Source organism: Stegostoma tigrinum, chromosome 6 (assembly GCF_030684315.1).
Source record: "Stegostoma tigrinum isolate sSteTig4 chromosome 6, sSteTig4.hap1, whole genome shotgun sequence".
Classification (NCBI taxonomy): domain Eukaryota; kingdom Metazoa; phylum Chordata; class Chondrichthyes; order Orectolobiformes; family Stegostomatidae; genus Stegostoma; species Stegostoma tigrinum.
In genome coordinates this window covers 110,867,902-110,889,020 of record NC_081359.1, presented here as the reverse complement: position 1 = coordinate 110,889,020, position 21,119 = coordinate 110,867,902, and the positions used below count along the sequence as shown (strand labels likewise).

Here is a 21,119-nt window from a genome sequence, read left to right as displayed (position 1 = left end):
AATATGAGTTGCTGTTCCTGCAACCTTCGGGTGGCATCATTGTGGCAGTGCAGGAGGCCCATGATGGACATGTCATCAAGAGAATGGGAGGGGGAGTGGAAATGGTTTGCGACTGGGAGGTGCAGTTGTTTGTTGCGAACTGAGCGGAGGTGTTCTGCAAAGCGGTCCCCAAGCCTCCGCTTGGTTTCCCCAATGTAGAGAAAGCCGCACCGGGTACAGTGGATGCAGTATACCACATTGGCAGATGTGCAGGTGAACCTCTGCTTAATGTGGAATGTCATCTTGGGGCCTGGGATGGGGGTGAGGGAGGAGGTGTGGGGACAAGTGTAGCATTTCCTGCGGTTGCAGGGGAAGGTGCCGGGTGTGGTGGGGTTGGAGGGCAGTGTGGAGCGAACAAGGGAGTCACGGAGAGAGTGGTCTCTCCGGAAAGCAAACAAGGGTGGGGATGGAAAAATGTCTTGGGTGGTGGGGTCGGATTGTAAATGGCGGAAGTGTCGGAGGATAATGCGTTGTATCCGGAGGTTGGTAGGGTGGTGTGTGAATAAACTCTGTCGCCACATCTGCACCACAAATTACTTCCAATTTAGGAACTGGAACCTGGTGTTGTGTGACTTCTGATCCTCTTTCACTACTGATGTGCCCATAGAAGACCTTGGGATGTCCTTGTCTGTTAGAGACTGGTCTGTATCAATAATCCCTCTTTGCTTCATTAAGGAGGAGAGCTGTTCCAAATCAGGAATGAGTTTAATCGTGTAAATAAGGAAAATCTGATGGTAGGAAGTTGGGTAAGCAGGGAGACCTAAATTGGAAGTAATTTGTGGTGCAGATGTGGCGACAGAGTTTATTCACATGGTGAGTGCTATAGTTTGGAACATGCTGGAGGTGGAAACAGATTCAGGAGGAACTTTCAAAGGGGGTGACGAACTGCAGGAGAGGGAGTTGTGTGGATACACAGACGGAGGATATGAAGTGGGATTAATTAGATAGAATTTCAAAATGGCCAACCCATTAATAGGCTGAATGCCTTCCTTCTGTGCTGTATGTTTTTTATGATTCATTTCCCATCCTCAGTTACCCTGATGAGGGGAGGGTGTTTGACCTGGCAAGAATTAAAACACCTGAGACAGTATGTTGCTGGTTGACTGTTCGGAGTCAGTAATGTGGGTGTGGGACTGTGTGAAGAAGACAGCAGTGAATGACAATCCCATTTTGTTTTTATTTATTCACAGGATGAGGGCATCCCTGCCTAGGCCAGCATTTATTACCCAGAGGGCAATTCATGGGTTTGGAGTTACATGTAGACCAGACCAGGTAAGGATGGCAGATAATAAAATGTGAGGCTGGATGAACACAGCAGGCCAAGCAGCATCTCAGGTCAAGGAGGTGGGATGAGGTTAGTAGGTAGATGGGGGTGCTGAATACATCTCCTCCCACCCACCCTCCTGCAAAAATTCCATCCCCTATTCCCAATTCTTCCACCTCCGCCGCATCTGCTCCCACGACAAGACATTCCACTCCCGCACATCCCACATGTCCAAGTTCTTCAAGGACCGCAACTTTCCCCCCACAGTGATCGAGAATGCCCTCGACCGCGTCTCCCACATTTCCCGCAACACGTCCCTCACACCCCGCCCCCGCCACAACCGCCCAAAGAGGATCCCGTTCGTTCTCACACACCACCCCACCAACCTCCGGATACAACGCATCATCCTACCACACTTCCGCCATCTACAATCCGACCCCACCACCCAAGACATTTTTCCATCCCCACCCCTGTCTGCTTTCCGGAGAGACCACTCTCTCCGTGACTCCCTTGTTCGCTCCACACTGCCCTCCAACCCCACCACACCCGGCACCTTCCCCTGCAACCGCAGGAAATGCTACACTTGCACCCACACCTCTCCCCTCACCCCAATCCCAGGCCCCAAGATGACATTCCACATTAAGCAGAGGTTCACCTGCACATCTGCCAATGTGGTATACTGCATCCACTGTACCAGGTGTGGCTTCCTCTACATTGGGGAAACCAAGCGGAGGCTTGGAGACCGCTTTGCAGAACACCTCCGCTCAGTTCGCAACAAACTACTGCACCTCCCAGTCGCAAACCATTTCCACTCCCTCTCCCATTCTTTAGATGACATGTCCATCATGGGCCTCCTGCAGTGCCACAATGATGCCACCCGAAGGTTGCAGGAACAGCAACTCATATTCCGCCTGGGAACCCTGCAGCCTAATGGTATCAATGTGGACTTCACCAGTTTCAAAATCTCCCCTTCCCCTACTGCATCCCTAAACCAGCCCAGTTCGTCCCCTCCCCCCACTGCACCACACAACCAGCCCAGCTCTTCCCCTCCACCCACTGCATCCCAAAACCAGTCCAACCTGTCTCCGCCTCCCCAGCCTGTTCTTCCTCTCACCCATCCCTTCCTCCCACCCCAAGCCGCACCCCCATCTACCTACTAACGTCATCCCACCTCCTTGACCTGTCCGTCTTCCCTGGACTGACCTATCCCTGCCCGACCTCCCCACCTATACTCTCTCCACCTATCTTCTTTTCTCTCCATCTTCGGTCCGCCTCCCCTTCTCTCCCTATTTATTCCAGAACCCTCACCCCATCCCCCTCTCTGATGAAGGGTCTAGGCCCGAAATGTCAGCTTTTGTGCTCCTGAGATGCTGCTTGGCCTGCTGTGTTCATCCAGCCTCACATTTTATTATCTTGGATTCTTCAGCATCTGCAGTTCCCATTATCACAGGTAAGGATGGCAGTTTCCTTCCTTGAAGAGCATTAGTGAGCCATCTGGACTTTTCCTGACAATGGATTCATGGCCATCACTAGACTTTTCAATTCCAGACATTTATTGAATTCAAGTTTCACTATCTGCCGTGACAGGATTTGAACCCAGGTCCCCAGAACTTTACATGGGTCCCTCGATTGACAGTGCAGCAAATAATACCACTGCTTCCCTGTAGCTTCATGGGCACTTGTTCCTAATGTGTCTCATCTGAATTAAAATTTTTATCCTAATCTTGTGGAATATGGACTCAAATTCTCTGGGTTATGAAATTAGGTCCCAGGATTACAAACCCAGCAATAGACACATGCCCACTGTAGAAGGAGGGGATAGAGGAAAAAGTTCAACTTTAAAGTGATATACTAATCTCTCGTGTGGGACTTTGTCAAAAGCCTTCTGAAATTTGAAGCAAACCACATCTACTGGCTCACCTTCATCAACTCTACTTGTTACATCTTCAAAAAATTCCAGTTGATTTGTCGAGCATGAATTCCCTCTGTTAAAACCATGCTGATTCTGTCCGATCCTGCCACAAGAGGTCTGCTATTAAATATTTTATAATAGACTCTAGCATTTTCCCCTAATATATTTCCCTCAGCGTGAAAAACTAAAAACATTTGTTTTCCTAACTAACTTGGTTAGTAGCCAGCAGAAATTTCGTAATAAACCTTTGAGCACAGTGTGGATTCAAAGCCTAATTCATCAGTAATTCCCTGTAATTTAACACAGGCTTGTTCCCCTGACAATGAGGCTACTTTCTGCACAGGGTACAGTGCAGATGAAGCACAGCACTATCAGACTTGGTAGTAAGTTACAGAGGATCAGTGTCCCTGTTAATTCCCAGCACAGAACCAGGCTATCTGCTTTACTCAGAGTTCACTGAGAGCCCTGTCCTCTCCTCCACAGGTTTCCCTCAATTTCTCAAACATCATATTTACTGAGTTACAAGTCGTCCACATCCTCCCCACTCCTGTCTCCAGGCCTGGCAATAGCACAAACTATTAAACTAGCTCAAGCAAAGCAAGACAATGGGTGCCTGGCAGATGCAGAGCTGAGGGGAGATTTATTACCTGGTAATTTTCACTTCCACACTAAGCAACTCCCTCTTTCACAGAACCTCTAGGCTCCAACAAAGTGTTGGGAGAATCAGCAGCTGCCAAGAGCTGTAAAGCCGAGCTGGCAGCAGCTCCCAGGACAAAGCTGGAAAACTGTGGGGGAGCTGAACGGGGAACAGGACCGTCTCTGATGGTCAACAGGACACCGAAGATTTAGACAGGTACAAGATCAGGACCTGCACCATGGGTTATTGGAGCTCTCTGCCTCTCTCGTGCTCCCTCTTTCTCCACCTCTATTTGTCTGTCACCATTCCTCCAGTGGGTTTTCCCCTCACTCTGCCTCTTCCTTTGTGCTTGATCATCCTCACCCTATCTCCCATGTTCTCTTTCTATCCCACACTCCGTTGGTGATTCTGCCTTGTACTTTCTCCCCTCTCTATCTTCCTACTAATCTCTTTCTGTGTTTCTTGTTGTGTTTTGTCCTGTCTAAACCCCTCCCCTCACCTACTCTCTCTGTGTTTCTTCCTCCCTCAGCCTTGCCATCTCTACCTCCTTCTGAATGTTTCTCTACAGTTTTTGGCTTCTCTCTCTCTCTCTCTCTCTCTCTCTGTCCTTCCCTCTGTCTTTTCTCTTAGCCACATTCTCTTTCTCTCTCCATCACCCTTTCTGGCTCACTCTCTCAGTGTTCTTACCGAGACTAGACAAGATTGAAACTCAAATGTATTAATAGATGCAGGGTATTAGTAAAAATTCAACAGTGGGAACCAGTCAAATAGTAACTCCGGTCGTTTGGAGAGACCGGACAGTATGACGGGATCCGTGTGGAGGGAGCTTTACTCTGTATCTAACCCTGTGCTGTCCCCGTCCCGGGAGTGTTTGATGGGGGGAGTGTAGAGGAAGCTTTAGTCTGTATCTAACCCCGTGCTGACCCTGTCCTGGGAGTGTTTGATGGGGAGAGTGTAGAGGGAGCTTTACTCTGTATCTAACCCTGCGCTGTCCCTGTCCTGGGAGTGTTTGATGTGGGAGATGGGGTGGTGTAAAGGGAGCTTTACTCTGTATCTAACCCTGTGCTGTCCCTGTCCCTGGGAGTGTTTGATGGGGGGGACAGTGTAAAGGGAGCTTTACTCTGTATCTAACCCTGTGCTGTCCCTGTCCTGGGAGTGTTTGATGGGGGACAGTGTAGAGGGAGCATTACTCCGTATCTAACCCTGTGCTGTCACTGTCCTGGGAGTGTTTGATGGGGACAGTGTAGAGAGAGCTTTACTCTGTATCTAACCCTGCGCTGCCCCTGTCCTGGGAGTGTTTGATGGGGACAGTGTAGAGGGAGCTTTACTCTGTATCTAACTGTGTGCTGTCCCTGTCCTGGGAGTATTTGATGGGGATAGTGTAGAGGGAGCTTTACTCTGTATCTAACCCCGTGCTGTCCCTGCCCTGGGAATGTTTGATGGGGGACAGTGTCGAGGAATCTTAACAATTGCTCCCTAAGTTTGGAGGATTGCTTGTTGTCTGGTGTTGGGGTTCTCAGTCCTTTTGGAAGAAGGTACTGATTTCCTTGTGTAATGAGGCTGGAATGTGGAACTCGCTGACTGCAGGGATTGTAGGAAAGTTGAGGTTGCTCAGTGAAAGAATCTGTTCTCATTCACAGGGTCTATCGAGGAGAGAGAACAGGCCCTCAAAGTCTGGAGACAACTGTGGGACAACTGCTTTGAAGTGAGAGAGCTAGTGTTCTCAGAACCTTTCCTTGATCCCTTCCAAAAGTCACACTTCCCTTTCAGTTCTCAGTCAATGTGTCTTCCAAAGTCGAAGGCTTTAACCTGATCGCTTTGACCTGTCCTTCAAACTGAAGAGGACTTTACCGAATCAACAAACGTATCACACTTAATCTTTTCAGGGGAATCCAGCTAATTTGATTGGTCAAGAAGGAAGCCAAGCCATGCTCACACCAGTTGACTATTGGTTGGAGAAGGGGCCATTGCTACCTGGTCTGCAGATCCTGAAGTTCCTCCTCCTCCTCATTTGTTCGGTTCAGACCCTCCATCCCGACGACGCTGAAGGGTCCATCTTTGGCTTGGGATTCCCAGACCCCGGGCGAACCAATTGCAAGCCCATCCCCCGCAGCATGGTGCTGTGCCATGGGGTAGGCTACAGCGAGATGAGGCTGCCCAACCTCCTTGGTCATGGGACCATGAAGGAGGTCTTGCAGCAAGCTGGCTCCTGGGTTCCTCTGCTCAACAAGCAATGCCACTCCGACACCAGGAGGTTCCTCTGCTCCCTCTTTGCTCCCGTCTGCCTTAATGAGCTGCAAGACTCCATCCAGCCTTGCCAATCCCTGTGCCAGGCAGTCAGGGATAGCTGCACCCCGGTGATGTCTGCTTTCGGCTTCCCTTGGCCTGACATGTTGGATTGTAACCGCTTCCCAGTTGACAATGATCTTTGCATCCCCTCTGCTACTTCTGAGGAGGACAGACTCCTGCACGAAGGTGAGTGTCACCCATCATTTCTCTATTCACTCTGTCAGGACTATTGGCCTGAGATGCCAACTCTGCTTCTCTCTCCACAGATGCTGCTAGCCCCATATTTCCAACCATCTTCCCTTGAAACTCGTTGACACTAGTGATCTTGGCTTTTATAAATGGGGCATGAATTATATAAAAGAAAGTTATGGGTTTTGTTCATTCTTTCATTGCATCACTGGGCAAGACAAGCATTTACTGCCCATCCCTAACTGCCCCTTGAACTGAGTGACTTGCTCAGCCATTTCAGAGGGTGGTTAACAGTCATAGAATGATAGAAGGAGGCCATTCCACCCCTCGTGTCTCTACTGGCTCCTGAAAGAGCTACTCAGCTTAAGCCATTCTCCAGCCCTACCTCTACAGCCCTCTAAATTAAATCACTTTCAGCTACATTTCCATTGCTGTGGTCTGGAGTCGCATGGAGGCCTAAATAAATCAGTATTTCCTTCCCTGCAGGACATGAGTTTACCAGATGGGTTTTTACAACAATCAATGATCATTTCATTGTCACTATCAGCAGGATTAGCTCTCAATCCCAGATTTCACTAAATGAACTTAATTTCACCAGCTGCTACGAGAACCATTGAATCCCTACAGTGTGGAAGCAGGCCATTCTACCCATTGAGTCCACCCTGACCCTTGGAAGAGCCTGAGGCGGCATGGTGGCTCAGTGGTTAGCCCTACTGCCTCACAGAACCAGGGACCCAGGTTCGCTTCCACCCTGTCTGTGACTGTCTGTGTGGAGTTTGCATGTTCTCCCCGTGTCTATGTGGAGTTTGCATGTTCTCCCCGTGTCTATGTGGGTTTCCTCCCACAGTCCAAAGATGCCCAGGTTGGGGGGATTTGATCGTGCTAAATTGTCTCATAGTGTGCAGGGATGTGTGGACAAGTCATGAGAAATGCAGGGTTACAGGGATAGGGTAAAACCCGATGGTCTGAATGGCCTGCTCCCACCCTGTGGGGATTCTATGCTGTGAGTGGATTAGACACCACCTCCCCAGAATATTAACCTGGGTCTCAGGATTATCTAGCTCAGTGACATGATCATGGTGTCACAGTTTTCCCTGAATATTGTGTCTGTTCCTGGCCATGCCCCACACTTTGAGAATGATGTGAAGGCTTTGGACTGGATGCAGGTAAGATTTTAAAAAATGATACACCAGGAGGGTAAGGGGTTCCAGGAGGTGGCGTTGGACGACTGAGCAGGGCTGCTGCAATTTGTGTCCAGTTTGTTGACTCTTTAATGTCCTGTGGGGTCAGGATCAAACTGACTCCTGACAGCAGTCAGAGACCCTCCCAGTACAGAATCTGCACGTGAGGACTGTCAGGCATGCTGTATGCAGATTCTTGACAGCGGGGTCACAGAAGGTGACTGTAACATATGGAAATCGCATGAATCAGCCATTTTTTTTAACATTTCAGAACCCAAAATCTGTGATGCTTGTAAACCCGAGGAAGAAGCAGAAAGGAGCATTCTCGCACAGTTGTGCAACAATGATTTCGGTAAGATGATGGGGAATAGAGCAACCTTTAACACTCAGCAAAGGAAATGAAACCATTTCCGATTGCGTTTAAAGAGCAGTCCTAATGTAAGTCCCAGGGCAGTGATTGGAAACACAATATGGTTCTGAGCAATGAATGGAGGTCTCAGAGCAGATGGCTAAAATCTTGTTCAGAGATGGAGTTTTATTAATTGTCAAAAAGGAACAGGGAACAGACAAACACAGGGAATGCTGGTAAAACTCAGCAGGACCGGCAACATCTCTGGAGACAGAAACAGACTTAATATTTCAGGTCTGGTGTGACCCTTCTCCAAAGCTGGGGGAGCACCACACTGTGGGGGGGTCAGTGCTGAGGGAGCAGGCACTGTGGGAGGGTCAGTGCTGAGGGAGTGGGCACTGTCGGAGTGTCAGTGCTGAGGGAGCGGGCACTGTCGGAGAGTCAGTGCTGAGGGAGTGCCGCACTGTCAGAGGGTCAGTGCTGAGGGAGTGGGCACTGTCGGAGTGTCAGTGCTGAGGGAGTGCCGCACTGTGGGAGGGTCAGTGCTGAGGGAGTGGGCACTGTCGGAGTGTCAGTGCTGAGGGAGCGGGCACTGTCGGAGAGTCAGTGCTGAGGGAGTGCCGCACTGTCAGAGGGTCAGTGCTGAGGGAGTGGGCACTGTCGGAGTGTCAGTGCTGAGGGAGTGCCGCACTGTGGGAGGGTCAGTGCTGAGGGAGTGGGCACTGTCAGAGTGTCAGTGCTGAGGGAGCAGGCAGTGTCAGAGGGTCAGTGTGGAGGGAGTGGGCACTGTCGGAGTGTCAGTGCTGAGGGAGTGCCGCACTGTCAGAGGGTCAGTGCTGAGGTAGCGCCGCACTGTCGGAGGGTCAGTGCTGAGGGAGTGTCACACTGTCAGAGGGTCAGTGCTGAGGCAGGGTCACACTGTCGGAGGGTCAGTGCTGAGGGAGCGCCGCACTGTCAGAGGGTCAGTGCTGAGGGAGCAGGCACTGTCAGAGGGTCAGTGCTGAGGGAGCGCCGCACTGTCGGAGGGTCAGTGCTGAGGGAGCGCCGCACTGTCGGAGGGTCAGTGCTGAGGAAGCGGGCACTGTCGGCGGGTCAGTGCTGAGGGAGCGCCGCACTGTCGGAGGGTCAGTGCTGAGGGAGCACTGCACTGTGGGAGGGTCAGTGCTGAGGGAGCGCCACACTGTGGGAGGGTCAGTGCTGAGGGAGCGCCGCACTGTCGGAGGGTCAGTGCTTAGGGAGCGCTGCACTGTCAGAGGGTCAGTGCTGAGGGAGCGCCGCACTGTGGGCGGGTCAGGGCTGAGGGAGTGGGCACTGTCGGAGGGTCAGTGCTGAGGGAGTGGGCACTGTCGGAGGGTCAGTGCCTAGGGAGCGCCGCACTGTTGGAGGGTCAGTTTCGAGGGAGCACCATAGTGTCGGAGGGTCAGTGCTGAGGGAGCGCCACACTCTCGGAAACGCTGTCTTGTCAATGAGATATTAAACTGAGGCCCTGTATTCCTTCTCAGTTGCAACTGGTCCCCTGACACTTGAAAGGAGAGAAAAGGTGAGGGTGGAATTTCTCCCTCCTATATTGGCCAATATTGATCAAATGTTTAGCCATCAGCCAACATCATTGGAAGGACATTCCATTGCTTTGGAACGATCTTGGGAACATGCTGTGCACAAATTGTTTGTCAGTTTATCTACATCTGAACAGCGGTGACCTGTCAATGGGCCCTCTCCAGCTGTAAAGTATCTGGGAAATCCTGAGTTGGCAGTAAGTGTCAGTGAAATGGAAGTGTGGTCTTTTTGACTCTCCCTGTCTTTCTCTCCCCTCGGGTACCATCCTGGATTGTCACAGTGCTGAAGGTCAAAGTGAAGGAGATCTCGTACCTGGACAGTGATGCTGTAATTATTCCAGAAGGTCGGAGCAGGGTGCTGTATGGGCTGGAGGGCTGGACTGAAAGCGGAGATGGGAGGATGCAGCTGTGGCTACCTGGTGGTTCTGGATGTACTTGCGATGAGCTGAGGGACCTGAGCGCCTCCTACCTGCTGACAGGGAGAAAACAGGCCCAGGGGCGGCTGCTTGTCACCTCTGTCAGACACTGGAGAGGAAGTAAAAGGGAACTCCGGAGAATGACCAGGAGCTTCAAGAAAGCTCGCTGTCAATCATCAGACATTACAGGGCAGCTCAATAAATAATGCCCCCCAAATCAACCCCCCCCCCACCAGGGAGAGTACAAACCCCACCCTCCCCCCTACCCGTGTGCTAGTCTATCCACTGTCTGACATCTCCGTGGTGTGGTACACACTCATGGTTTGAACTGCCATCACTGTCCCTTCAATTCTCACCTCAAACTACCAGCAGGTATTTGTTCACAGTCCATTTTATGTCGTACAGGATCTTGCTGTGTGCAGTTTAGTTGCTACCTATTCTTCTACACAGTTAGAGAAAGGACTGATAGAAATACTTTTTGTTGAAGTGGGTGTTCCACCTGTCAGTCATGAGAGAGTCGGGTTGAGAGGTTAAGTGCAAAGCAGTTTGTCAATATTTCTGAGGACAATTGAAAGAAAAATCCCTGCCCAGAGACAGAGGAGATCCATCTCCCTCGAACCAGCACCTTGTGATTTTTACATCCATCTGTTGGGGAAGGTGAGGCTTGTGTAATACTTCATCTGAAAGCTGACCCTCCGACAGTGCGGCGCTCTCTCAGCACTGACCCTCCGACAGTGCGGCGCTCCCTCAGCACTGAGCCTCCGACAGTGCGGCACTCTCTCAGCACTGACCCTCTGACAGTGCGGCGCTCCCTCAGCACTGACTCTCCGACAGTGCGGCACACCCTCAGCACTGAGCCTCCGACAGTGCGGCGCTCTCTCAGCACTGACCCTCCGACAGTGCGGCACTCTCTCAGCACTGACCCTCTGACAGTGCAGCGCTCCCTCAGCACTGACTCTCCGACAGTGCGGCACACCCTCAGCACTGAGCCTCCGACAGTGCGGCGCTCCCTCAGCACTGACCCTCCGACAGTGCGGCGCTCTCTCAGCACTGACTCTCCGACAGTGCGGCACTCTCTCAGCACTGACCCTCTGACAGTGCGGCGCTCCCTCAGCACTGACTCTCCGACAGTGCGGCACACCCTCAGCACTGAGCCTCCGACAGTGCGGCGCTCCCTCAGCACTTACCCTCTGACAGTGCGGCGCTCCCTCAGCACTGACCCTCCGACAGTGCGGCGCTCACTCAGCACTGACCCTCCGACAGTGCAGCGCTCCCTCAGCACTAACCCTCCGACAGTGCGGCGCTCCCTCAGCACTGACCCTCCGACAGTGCGGCGCTCCCTCAGCACTGACCCTCCGACAGTGCGGCGCTCATTCAGCACTGACCCTCCGACAGTGCGGCAATCCCTCAGTGTTTAGCTGGGATTGTTTGGCTAGAATAGGAGCTCCTGTCTGTCAACTCAGACTTGAACTCACAGCCAACAGCCTCCAGTGAGAGATCCATCTCCCCGAACTATTAAAGCCATGTGGGAAACTGGAAGAAAGCAGGCAGTGTATTTCCCAGATCAGAGCCCTTACTGTCTCGTTATCAAATACTAACCCGTTATGGGCAAGACATGCTGGAAGAGCCAAGATGGCCACATCTCCTGGATGAATGAAAATTATCTGGTATGTGCCTGGAAACTCATCTGTGTGTTTACACAGCTACCTTGGGCTGGGGATCCTTTGCTTATCCCAGAGGAATAGGAAATAATCAATAAAGAGAGGGGTGACTGAAACAGAAGGTGTTGGATGACAGACACAAACTGTCCAGTTCCACCTCAAACTGAGTGTCTTTTTTCACTGAGTGAATCTCTCCAAGTTTGAGGTGGAACTGGACAGTTTGTGAGCATTTCAGCATAAACTCCCCATCACCATGGGCTCGTTTATGGTCAAACATTAAATATAGGAACATTTGTTCAAAGTACATGAGTGTGCTCCACACCAAGGGATGTCCTGCTCTCCTGCCTTCACCTGCTTATCTGTATCTCATTTTATTGAAATGCTTTGTGTTTGTATTTGTCCCGGCTAGTGTGTGTTCTCTAACCTGCTCTATTCCAGAATAATGACTTCATCCACATCAACTCACATTCACACAATCCCCATAAGAACAGAATTAGACCATTTGGCCCATCGAGTCCGCTCGATGGCCAATCATGGCTGATACATTTCGCAACCCCATTCTCCTGCCTTCTCCCCATAACCCCGGATCCCCTTAACAATTAACAGCTTATCTATCTCTGTTCTAAATACACTCAGTGACTCGGTCTCCACATCTCTCTGCAACAATAAGTTCCACAGATTCACCCACCTCTGGCTGAGGAAATTCCTCCTCATCTCAGTTCAAAAGGGTTGTCCCTTAACTCTGATCCTGTGCCCTCAGGTCCTAGTCTCTCCTACTCATGGAAACATCTCCACATCCGCTCTATCCAGGCCCCTCAGCATTCCCAAAGTTTCATTGAGATTCCCCACTCATCCTTCCAAACTCTATCAAGTACAAACCCAGAGTCCTCACCTGCTCCTCATATGACAGGCCCTCTATCCCCGGCATCAGTGTTGTGAACCTCCTCCGGGCCCTCTCCAACACTCGAACATCCTCCCTTAGATACACGGCCCAAAATGATCACAATATTCTAAATATGTCTCTGCTCTTGTATTCTAGCCCTATTGAAATGAATGCTAACACTGCATTTGCCTTCCTAACTGCCATGTTCACCCTAAGAGAATCCTGAACTGGGACTCCCAAGTCCCCTTGTGTCTCAGATTTCTGAAGCCTTTCCCCATTTAGAAACTAGACTATGTCTCTATTCTTCCTACCAAAGTGCATAACCTCACACTATCCCATTTCGTATTCCAATGACCACTCCTTTGTCCAGCCTGTCCAAGTCCTACTGCAGCTTCCCCAATTCCTCAACACTATCCGTCCCACCACCTCTCTTTGTGTCATCTGTAAACTTAGCAACAATGTCCTCTGGGACCCTCCCTGATTCAAGTGATTCCTGAAAGATCACCTAAAAAGCCTCCACAATCTCTTCAGTTATCTCCTTCAGAACTCTGGGGGGTGTAGTCCATCCAGTTTAGGTGATTTACCCACCTTCAAACCTTTCAGCTTTCCCAACAACTGCTCCTCAGTGTTGGCCATTACACCCACATCTGGCCCTGATACTCTTGAAGTTCTGGTAAGCTGCTGGTGTCTCCCACCATGGAGACTGATACAAAATACCAATTCAGTTCCTCGGCCATCACTTTGTTTCCTATTACTACTGCTCCAGCCTCATTTCTGAGTGGTCCAATATCCACCCTTGTCTCTCACTTAGCTTTTGGATTTCTAAAACAAAATCTTCTTTTACGTTCCGAGCTGGCTTACTCTCATGTTTTACCTTGTCCTGCCACATTGTATTTTAGTTGTTCTCTGCTGGTTTTTAAAGGCATCCCAATTCTCTGGGTTCCCACTGGTCTTCACCACATCGCATACAGGTGCAGCCCCCTCCGATGCCACACCTGGTTGTTACCTGGCAGTTTAAACCAGGTGAGTGAAGGAGGGTCACACATTTCTCTCCACAGGTTCTGCAAGACCTGCTGAGTTTGCACTATATACACATGTGCTCATGTACGCGTACACACCAAACGCATACACACATACTTGTGCATGTACATTTACATCTCGGGAGGGTATGCGTACAGACAGACAACACTCACCCACACACTGGTACACAAAGGTATGCACATTTCAACATAGATTGTCTACATACATACATTTGCACAGACACACACACCATATACACGTAAACACTCATGTACAGGTGCATGTACGCACACACATCACTCTCACGCACACATACATACATGACTATATGTTCACTTACTCCCTCACACTCACACATACAATCATGCAAATGTACACATTTACAATAACACAAGAAACACATTCTCTGGTGTGGCTTCCTCTACATTGGGGAAACTAAGCGGAGGCTTGGGGACCGCTTTGCAGAACACCTCCGCTCGGTTTGCTATAAACAACTGCACCTCCCAGTCACAAACCATTTCCACTCCCCCTCCCATTCCTTAGACGACATGTCCATCATGGGCCTCCTGCAGTGCCACAATGATGCTACCCGAAGGTTGCAGGAACAGCAACTCATATTCCGCTTGGGAACCCTGCAGCCCAATGGCATCAATGTGGACTTCACCAGCTTCAAAATCTCCCCTTCCCCCACCGCATCCCAAAACCAGCCCAGTTCATCCCCGCCTCCCTAACCTGTTCTTCCTCTCACCTATCCTCTCCTCCCACCTTAAGCCGCTCCTCCATTTCCCACCTACTAACCTCATCCTACCCCCTTGACCTGTCCGTCCTCCCTGGACTGACCTAACCCCTCCCCACCTCCCCACCCATACTCTTCTCTCCACCTATCTTCACCTCTATCCATCTTCGGTCCGCCTCCCCCTCTCTCCCTATTTATTCCAGTTCTCTCTCCCCATCCCCCTTTTCTGATGAAGGGTCTAGGCCTGAAACGTCAGCTTTTGTGCTCCTGAGATGCTGCTGGGCCTGCTGTGTTCATCCAGCTTCACACTTTGTTATCTTGCATTCTCCAGCATCTGCAGTTCCCACTATCTCTGTTCTCTCACTCCCTGCTAGTTTACCCTTATACACACACTTACACTTACACACAGACACATAGACACTCACACATGCACACATCCTATTCGCACTAACACACACAATGACCCAGGAACACGCCAACACACACTCTCACATACACAGAAACTAACACATGCTAATATGTGCCCTGATACAGGCACAGTAACATGAAATCTCAGAAAGACTCAGGCACTCACACATTCATATTGTGAGTCAAACACTGGCACAGACACCATACAGACCCTTTGAAATGAACACACACACTGGCACAATAGCAGGCACTGAAACACACACACACACACTCACACAGACACACACACACAAACAGACACACACTCACACACACACACACACTGGCACAATAGCAGGCACTGAAACACACACATACACTCACACAGACACACTCACACACACACACACTGGCACAATAGCAGGCACTGAAACACACACATACACTCACACAGACACACACACACACACACACTGGCACAATAGCAGGCACTGAAACACACACATACACTCACACAGACACACACACACAAACAGACACACACACACAGACACACACACACAAACAGACACACACACACACAAACAGACACACCCACACAAACACACACACCCACACAAACACACACACACACACACAAACACACACACCCACACAAACACACACACACACAAACACACACACACAAACACACACACACACAAACAGACACACACACCCACACAAACACACACACACACAAACAGACACACAAACACACACACACACAAACAGACACACACACCCACACAAACACACACACACACAAACAGACACACACACACACACACACACACACACACACACACACAGACTTTGCAGAGGAGATCCCTGGGGTGTGAATGCCTGGTTGTTTTTTTCCTGCTGCCTGAGCTGACAAGGGTTAAGGGGATGGATTGGACCCATTCTGAGAGTGAGCAGTCTGTTTTGGATTCTGACTGAATGGGTGTTTGGTGCTGTAATCTGAAACCTGGGGGTTTTCAGGGATTTTCACAGAACAGTTTGGCTAAAATCAACTGTAAGATTGAAAAATAAAATACCGTTTCATATTTCCTGTTGTAATAGCAAGATATTACTCAGCAAAAATTGTAATTTTAAATGACTAAATGATTACTTAATTGGTGTTAAAAATAAACTTTCTTGAAGCAGTGGCTCAAGCTGTATGTTGCTTAAACCAGTCAGGAAATTAAGCAAAAGTATTATATATCACGTTACGCTATGAATCACAGTACAGGGTGAGTCCACTTGGCACACTTTATTTGTTCATTCACAGGATGTGGGCATCACTGACTGGGCCCAGCATTTATTGCCTGACTCTAGTCATCCCTTGAGAAGGTGGGGGTGAACTGCCTTTCTGAACTGCCGCAGTCCACGTGATGTAGGTTTACCCACAATGTCCCTCAGGGACGGAATATCAGGATTTTGACCCAGCAACACCAAAGGAACGGTGATATATTTCCAAGTCAGGATGGTGGGTGGCTCGGAGGGGAACTTGCAGGGGTCTGGTGTTCCCAGGTATCTGCTGCCCTTGTCCTTCTGGATGGAAATGGTCATGGGTTTGGAAGGTGCTGCCTGAGGATCTTTGGTGAATTTCTGTAGTGCATCTTGTAGACAATACGCACTGTTGTTACTGAGTGACGGTGGTGGAGGGAGTGGGATGCTTGTGGATGTGGTGCCAATCAAGAGGTGGTTGCTTTGTCCTGGAAAGACAGGAGGGAAGAGAAAGCTGATGGGGTAGCATCCTTAATAGCAAATGAAACGAGGACAGTTGTGTGAGGTGATCGAGGCTCAGATAATGCACAGTCTATTTGGGTGAAGGGACAAAGAAATGGTCAGAGTGATGTTTCGACCCTCAAATAGTGGCTACAGGGTAAGAAAGGGCAAAATTCAACTAAAGATGGAAGGATGTGAAAAGAATACAGCAATAATGGGTGACTTTAAGTGATGTTATTGAATTGATCAAAATAGACAGGGTAGCCATGATTACACATTATTGAGTGCATTAGGGATTGTTTCCGAGAGCAATATGTCATGGAGTCAACCATCTGATAATTAGTGATTAGGCAGGATTAATAAATGACCTCACAGTAAAAGATTCCCTAAGAAGTAGTGATCATAACATGATTGAACAATATTCAGTTCAAGAGTGACAAACCTGGGTTGAAAACAACTGAGTTTATCTTAGATAACAAGACGTAGAGCTGGATGAACACAGGCCAAGCAGCATCAGAGGAACAGGAAAGCTGACGTTTCGGGCCGAGACCCTTCTTCAGAAATGGGGGAGGGGAAGGGGATTCTGAAATAAATAGGGAGGGGGGGAGGCAGATAGGAGATGGATAGAGGAGAAGATAGGTGGAGAGGAGACAGACAGGTCAAAGAGGAGGGAATGGAGCCAGTAAAGGTGAGTGTAGGTGGGGATTTAGGGAGGAGGTAGGTCAGTCCAGGGAGGATGGACAGGACAAGTGGGCGGGATGAGGCTGGTAGGTAGGAGATGGGGGTGGGGCTTGAGGTGGGAGGAGGCGATATGTGGGAGGAAGGACAGATTAGGGAGGCAGGGGCAAGTTGGGCTGGTTTTGGGATGCAGTGGGGGAGGGGAGGTTTTGAAGCTTGTGAAATCCACATTGATGCCATTGGGCTGCAGGGTTCCCAAGTGGAACATGAGTTGCTGTTCCTGCAACCTTCGGGTGGCATCATTGTGGCACTGCAGGAGGCCCATGATGGACATGTCGTCTGAGGAATGGGAGGGGGAGTTGAAATGATTCGTGACTGGGAGGTGCAATTGTTTGTTGCGAACCGAGTGTAGGTATTCTGCAAAGCGGTCCCCAAGCTTATCTTCTCCTCTATCCATATTCAATCCGCCTCCCCCTCTCTCCCTATTTATTTCAAAACCCCCTTCCCCTCCCCCATTACTGAAGAAGGGTCTAGGCCCCAGCTTTCCTGCTCCTAAGATGCTGCTTGGCCTGCTGTGTTCATCCAGCTCCACACCGTGTTATCTCAGATTCTCCAGTATCTGCAGTTCCTACTATCTCTGAATTTAACTTAAATTAGGGGAATTACGTTGAAATGAGGATATCCCACATGTGATTCCAGATCCACAGCTGCTCTATGGGCAATTAGGGATGGGCAATACATGTTATGCCAGTCAGTGACTCCCTCATCCTGTGAATGAATAAAAACAAAATACTCCAACCCCTTGAAGTAAGGGCCAACATTCCATTACCCTTCCTGATTCCCTGCTGTCCCTGTGTGCTAGCTTTCTGTGTTTCGCACACAAGTTCCCCCACCACCGTCCCTTTGTTTTGCAGCTTTCTGTAGCCTTTCTCCATCTAAATAATACCGTTGTCTTTTGTTCTTCCTTCCGAAATGAACAACTTCACATTTTCCCACATTACACTCCATCTGCCAATTTTCTGCCCACGTACTTAACCTATCCAAATCACTCTGTGAACTGTTTGCATCCCTCTTGTTACTTGCCGCTAGGTCAGCCCAGATCCAGAAACTGCTGTTGCCTCGGTTGGCTCTGTGAAAGAGTTATTTTACAAGTCCCACCCATCCGCTGTCTCACCACAGTCCTACAGATTTACTCGTTAGGTCCAACACACTTCTGAAAGTTATGAGCGAATCTGGTTCCACTTTTCTTTAGGGCCGTGCTCCGAAGTTCACAGAAACACCCTGTACGAGAAAAACCCCTTATCTCTCCCTCAGTTCCTTGGCCAGTACTTAAATCTGTGCCCTGCGTGGGCTGTGATGTAAAACAACAGCAAACTACTCACCCCCGAGTTCCAGAGACCCAATTAGCTCAACCAAATTCAGACATTTCAGGGTCAGTAGCCTCAGCATCATCTCTCCAATTTTCTCCAGGCATCCGGTCCAGAAGTACCATCGAAACAGACGGCCAGTGTGTGTGTGAGTCCCTTGTGTTTTCAGCAGCTTGAACAAGACCCCGGGGGAAGCTGGAACCAGCCTTCGGTGCTGAGTGAGAAACTGAGTTGTTAAATTTAATCAGGTTAACATTAATTCTGGAGCTAATTATCATGGAACATTCTGTTCCCCCTATGTGTTTCCAAGCGGCCTCTACATCTTTTATTAAATAACCACAAGTACCTCAGGGATTTTAGGCTCTTGCTTTTATTAGTTCAAAATACTTCGACTGGAGCAGATCCAATTCCTAATTCAGATAATGCCCCTATATAAGCAAGATTTAAAATCCCAGATGGTGTAATGGTACATGTAGAATCAAGGGGCACAGACTGTGTCAGCTTCGAGCCCTCGTCTGATCAAATTGACAGCACGGTTTTACTGGGTTAGGAGCCAAGAAATCTGTAGTCATACTGTGGATACACAGCTTTCAATTCAAATTAAATTTAAATGTAATTCGTTACAAAAACATATGGAATGCAAAGCCTGACGGCGTAATTGTGACAAGAAAAATACTACAAACTCTCACCTGGTTCATTCACATCCATCTGTGGTGAAAGTTGCTGTCTTCATCAGAACACATTGTTATTTCTTTCACAGGATGAGGGTGACCCTGACCAGGCCAATAGTAATTGCCCATCCCTCGTTGCCCCTTGAGAAGGTGAGGGTGAGCTGCCTCCTTGAATCACTGCAGTCCATGTGCTGTGGGTTGACCCACAATGTCCTTAAGGAGAGAATTCCAAGATTTTGACCCAGTGACAGTGAAGGAACAGTGATGTATTTCCAAGTCAGGATGGTGAGTGGCTTGGAGGGGCACTTGCAGGGGGGTGGTGTTCCCATGTATCTGCTGCCCCTTGTCCTTCTAGATGGAAATGGTCGTGGGTTTGGAAGGTGCTGCCTAAGGACCCCTGGTGAGGTACTACAGTTCATCTTGTAAATGGTATTTGTTTGGAGAAATGCATTTGTAAGGACAGAACTACAAAATTATTACGGTGCAGAAGTCCATTTGGCCCATCATGTCACAATGCTCTCGGAGCATTTTAACTTTGTGCCAGGCTCCTGCATTTTCCCCAGGAATCTGCACACTGTTACGATACTCCACTTGAAAGCCTGAGTTGAATCTACCTCGACCACACTATCAGGCAGTATTATTCCAAACCCTAACAGCTCACTGTGTGAGTTAGAGAGATAATGGGAACTGCAGATGCTGGAGAATCTGAAATAACAAAGTGTGGGGCTGTATGAACACAGCAGGCCAAGCAGCATCTCAGGAGCTCCTAAGATTCTGCTTGGCCTGCTGTGTTCATCCAGCCCCACACTTTATTACTGTGTGAACTAGATTTTTTTTCTCATCTTGTATTTGCTTCTTTTGAAAAAAACCTTAAAACTATCTTCTGGCTCTTACTCTTTTTTTTAATGAGAGATAACAATTTCTCCCCACTCTCTGACCAAGTCCAACATGATTTTGAAGCCTTGTACAAAACCTCCTCCTAGCCTTCTCCTCTCCAAGGAAAACAATCCCAGTTTCTCCAATCTTTCCCCATCTCTGAAGTATCTCATTCCTGGAACCATTCTCAGAAACATTTTCTGCACTCTTTCCAATTCATTTACATCCTTCCTTGTGATGTGGTGCCCAGGACTGTACACGATACTCCAGCTGAGGTCCAAATATTGTTGTATTTAAGATAATAAAATGTGAGGCTGGATGAACACAGCAGGCCAAGCAGCATCTCAGGAGCACAAAAGCTGACGTTTCGGGCCTAGACCCTTCATGTGCTCCTGAGATGCTGCTTGGCCTGCTGTGTTCATCCAGCCTCACATTTTATTATCTTGGAATTCTCCAGCATCTGCAGTTCCTATTATCTCTGATACTATTGTTGTATTTAAGTTTTAGCCTCCCAGTACTTGTTCTCAATTAGTGAAGACTGGAACACTGAATGCTTCACTCTATGGCTCTTTCTCACCTTTAGTAACAAATACTCAACTGGCTCCTACACCCCCTGGAGAACAGTGCCCTCTATTTGAACTGTCTCTCTATTTTCTTGTACCACAATGCTTTTCCTCCCAATTCTTTGCATTGAACTTAATGGAATTTTGCAATTGCCTTCCTCAAAAGGCAAAGGATGTAGAACCTTTAAATATTTTTAAGGCAGAGGGAGACAGATTGACATCCAAGGGGATGAAACATAATCAGGGGATGTGCAGGAATGTAGAGTTGAGGTTAAAATCCCATCAGCTACGATCTTATTGAATGGTAGAGCAGGATCAAAGGGCCGTGGACGACTCCTGTTCATTTCTCCCAAGTGTGTAAGCTCATCTGCCAGCTCTCTCTCCATTTCACCAATGTGTCGATGTCTTTTTGAGGTTCCACACAGACACCATTGCAATGATTCTGACGTCTGGAAATTTTGAAACATTCCCCTGCACGCCAAGATTCAGATCATTAATGTCTATCAGGAAAAGCAAAGGTCCCACACTGACCCCTGGGGAGCTCCATTATAAACATTCCCCCAGCTTGAAAAATATCCATTGACCAGGAGACCATTGAACCACTGGTCTGTGCACTGAGTGTAGGAGTTGGGAGAGTGATGTTGCAGCTGTACAGGACATGCTGCGTTCAATTCTGGTCTCGGTGCTCTCGGT

At 49.0% G+C, this 21,119-nt stretch overlaps 1 protein-coding gene across 1 annotated transcript in view; it reads left to right on the top strand.

Moving 5' to 3' along the window:
• Positions 1-15,655, top strand: part of LOC125453593 (secreted frizzled-related protein 2-like) — a 19,785-nt gene extending 4,130 nt beyond the window's left edge. The window contains exons 2-6 of the mRNA XM_059646866.1: positions 1,230-1,311; positions 3,907-4,068; positions 5,493-6,327; positions 7,783-7,863; positions 9,698-15,655. Coding sequence (XP_059502849.1) covers positions 5,781-6,327; positions 7,783-7,863; positions 9,698-10,038 — 969 coding nt within the window. The 5' untranslated portion in view covers positions 1,230-1,311; positions 3,907-4,068; positions 5,493-5,780 and the 3' untranslated portion in view covers positions 10,039-15,655. The remainder of the gene's footprint in view (positions 1-1,229; positions 1,312-3,906; positions 4,069-5,492; positions 6,328-7,782; positions 7,864-9,697) is intronic.
• Positions 15,656-21,119: the final 5,464 nt, after the last annotated feature.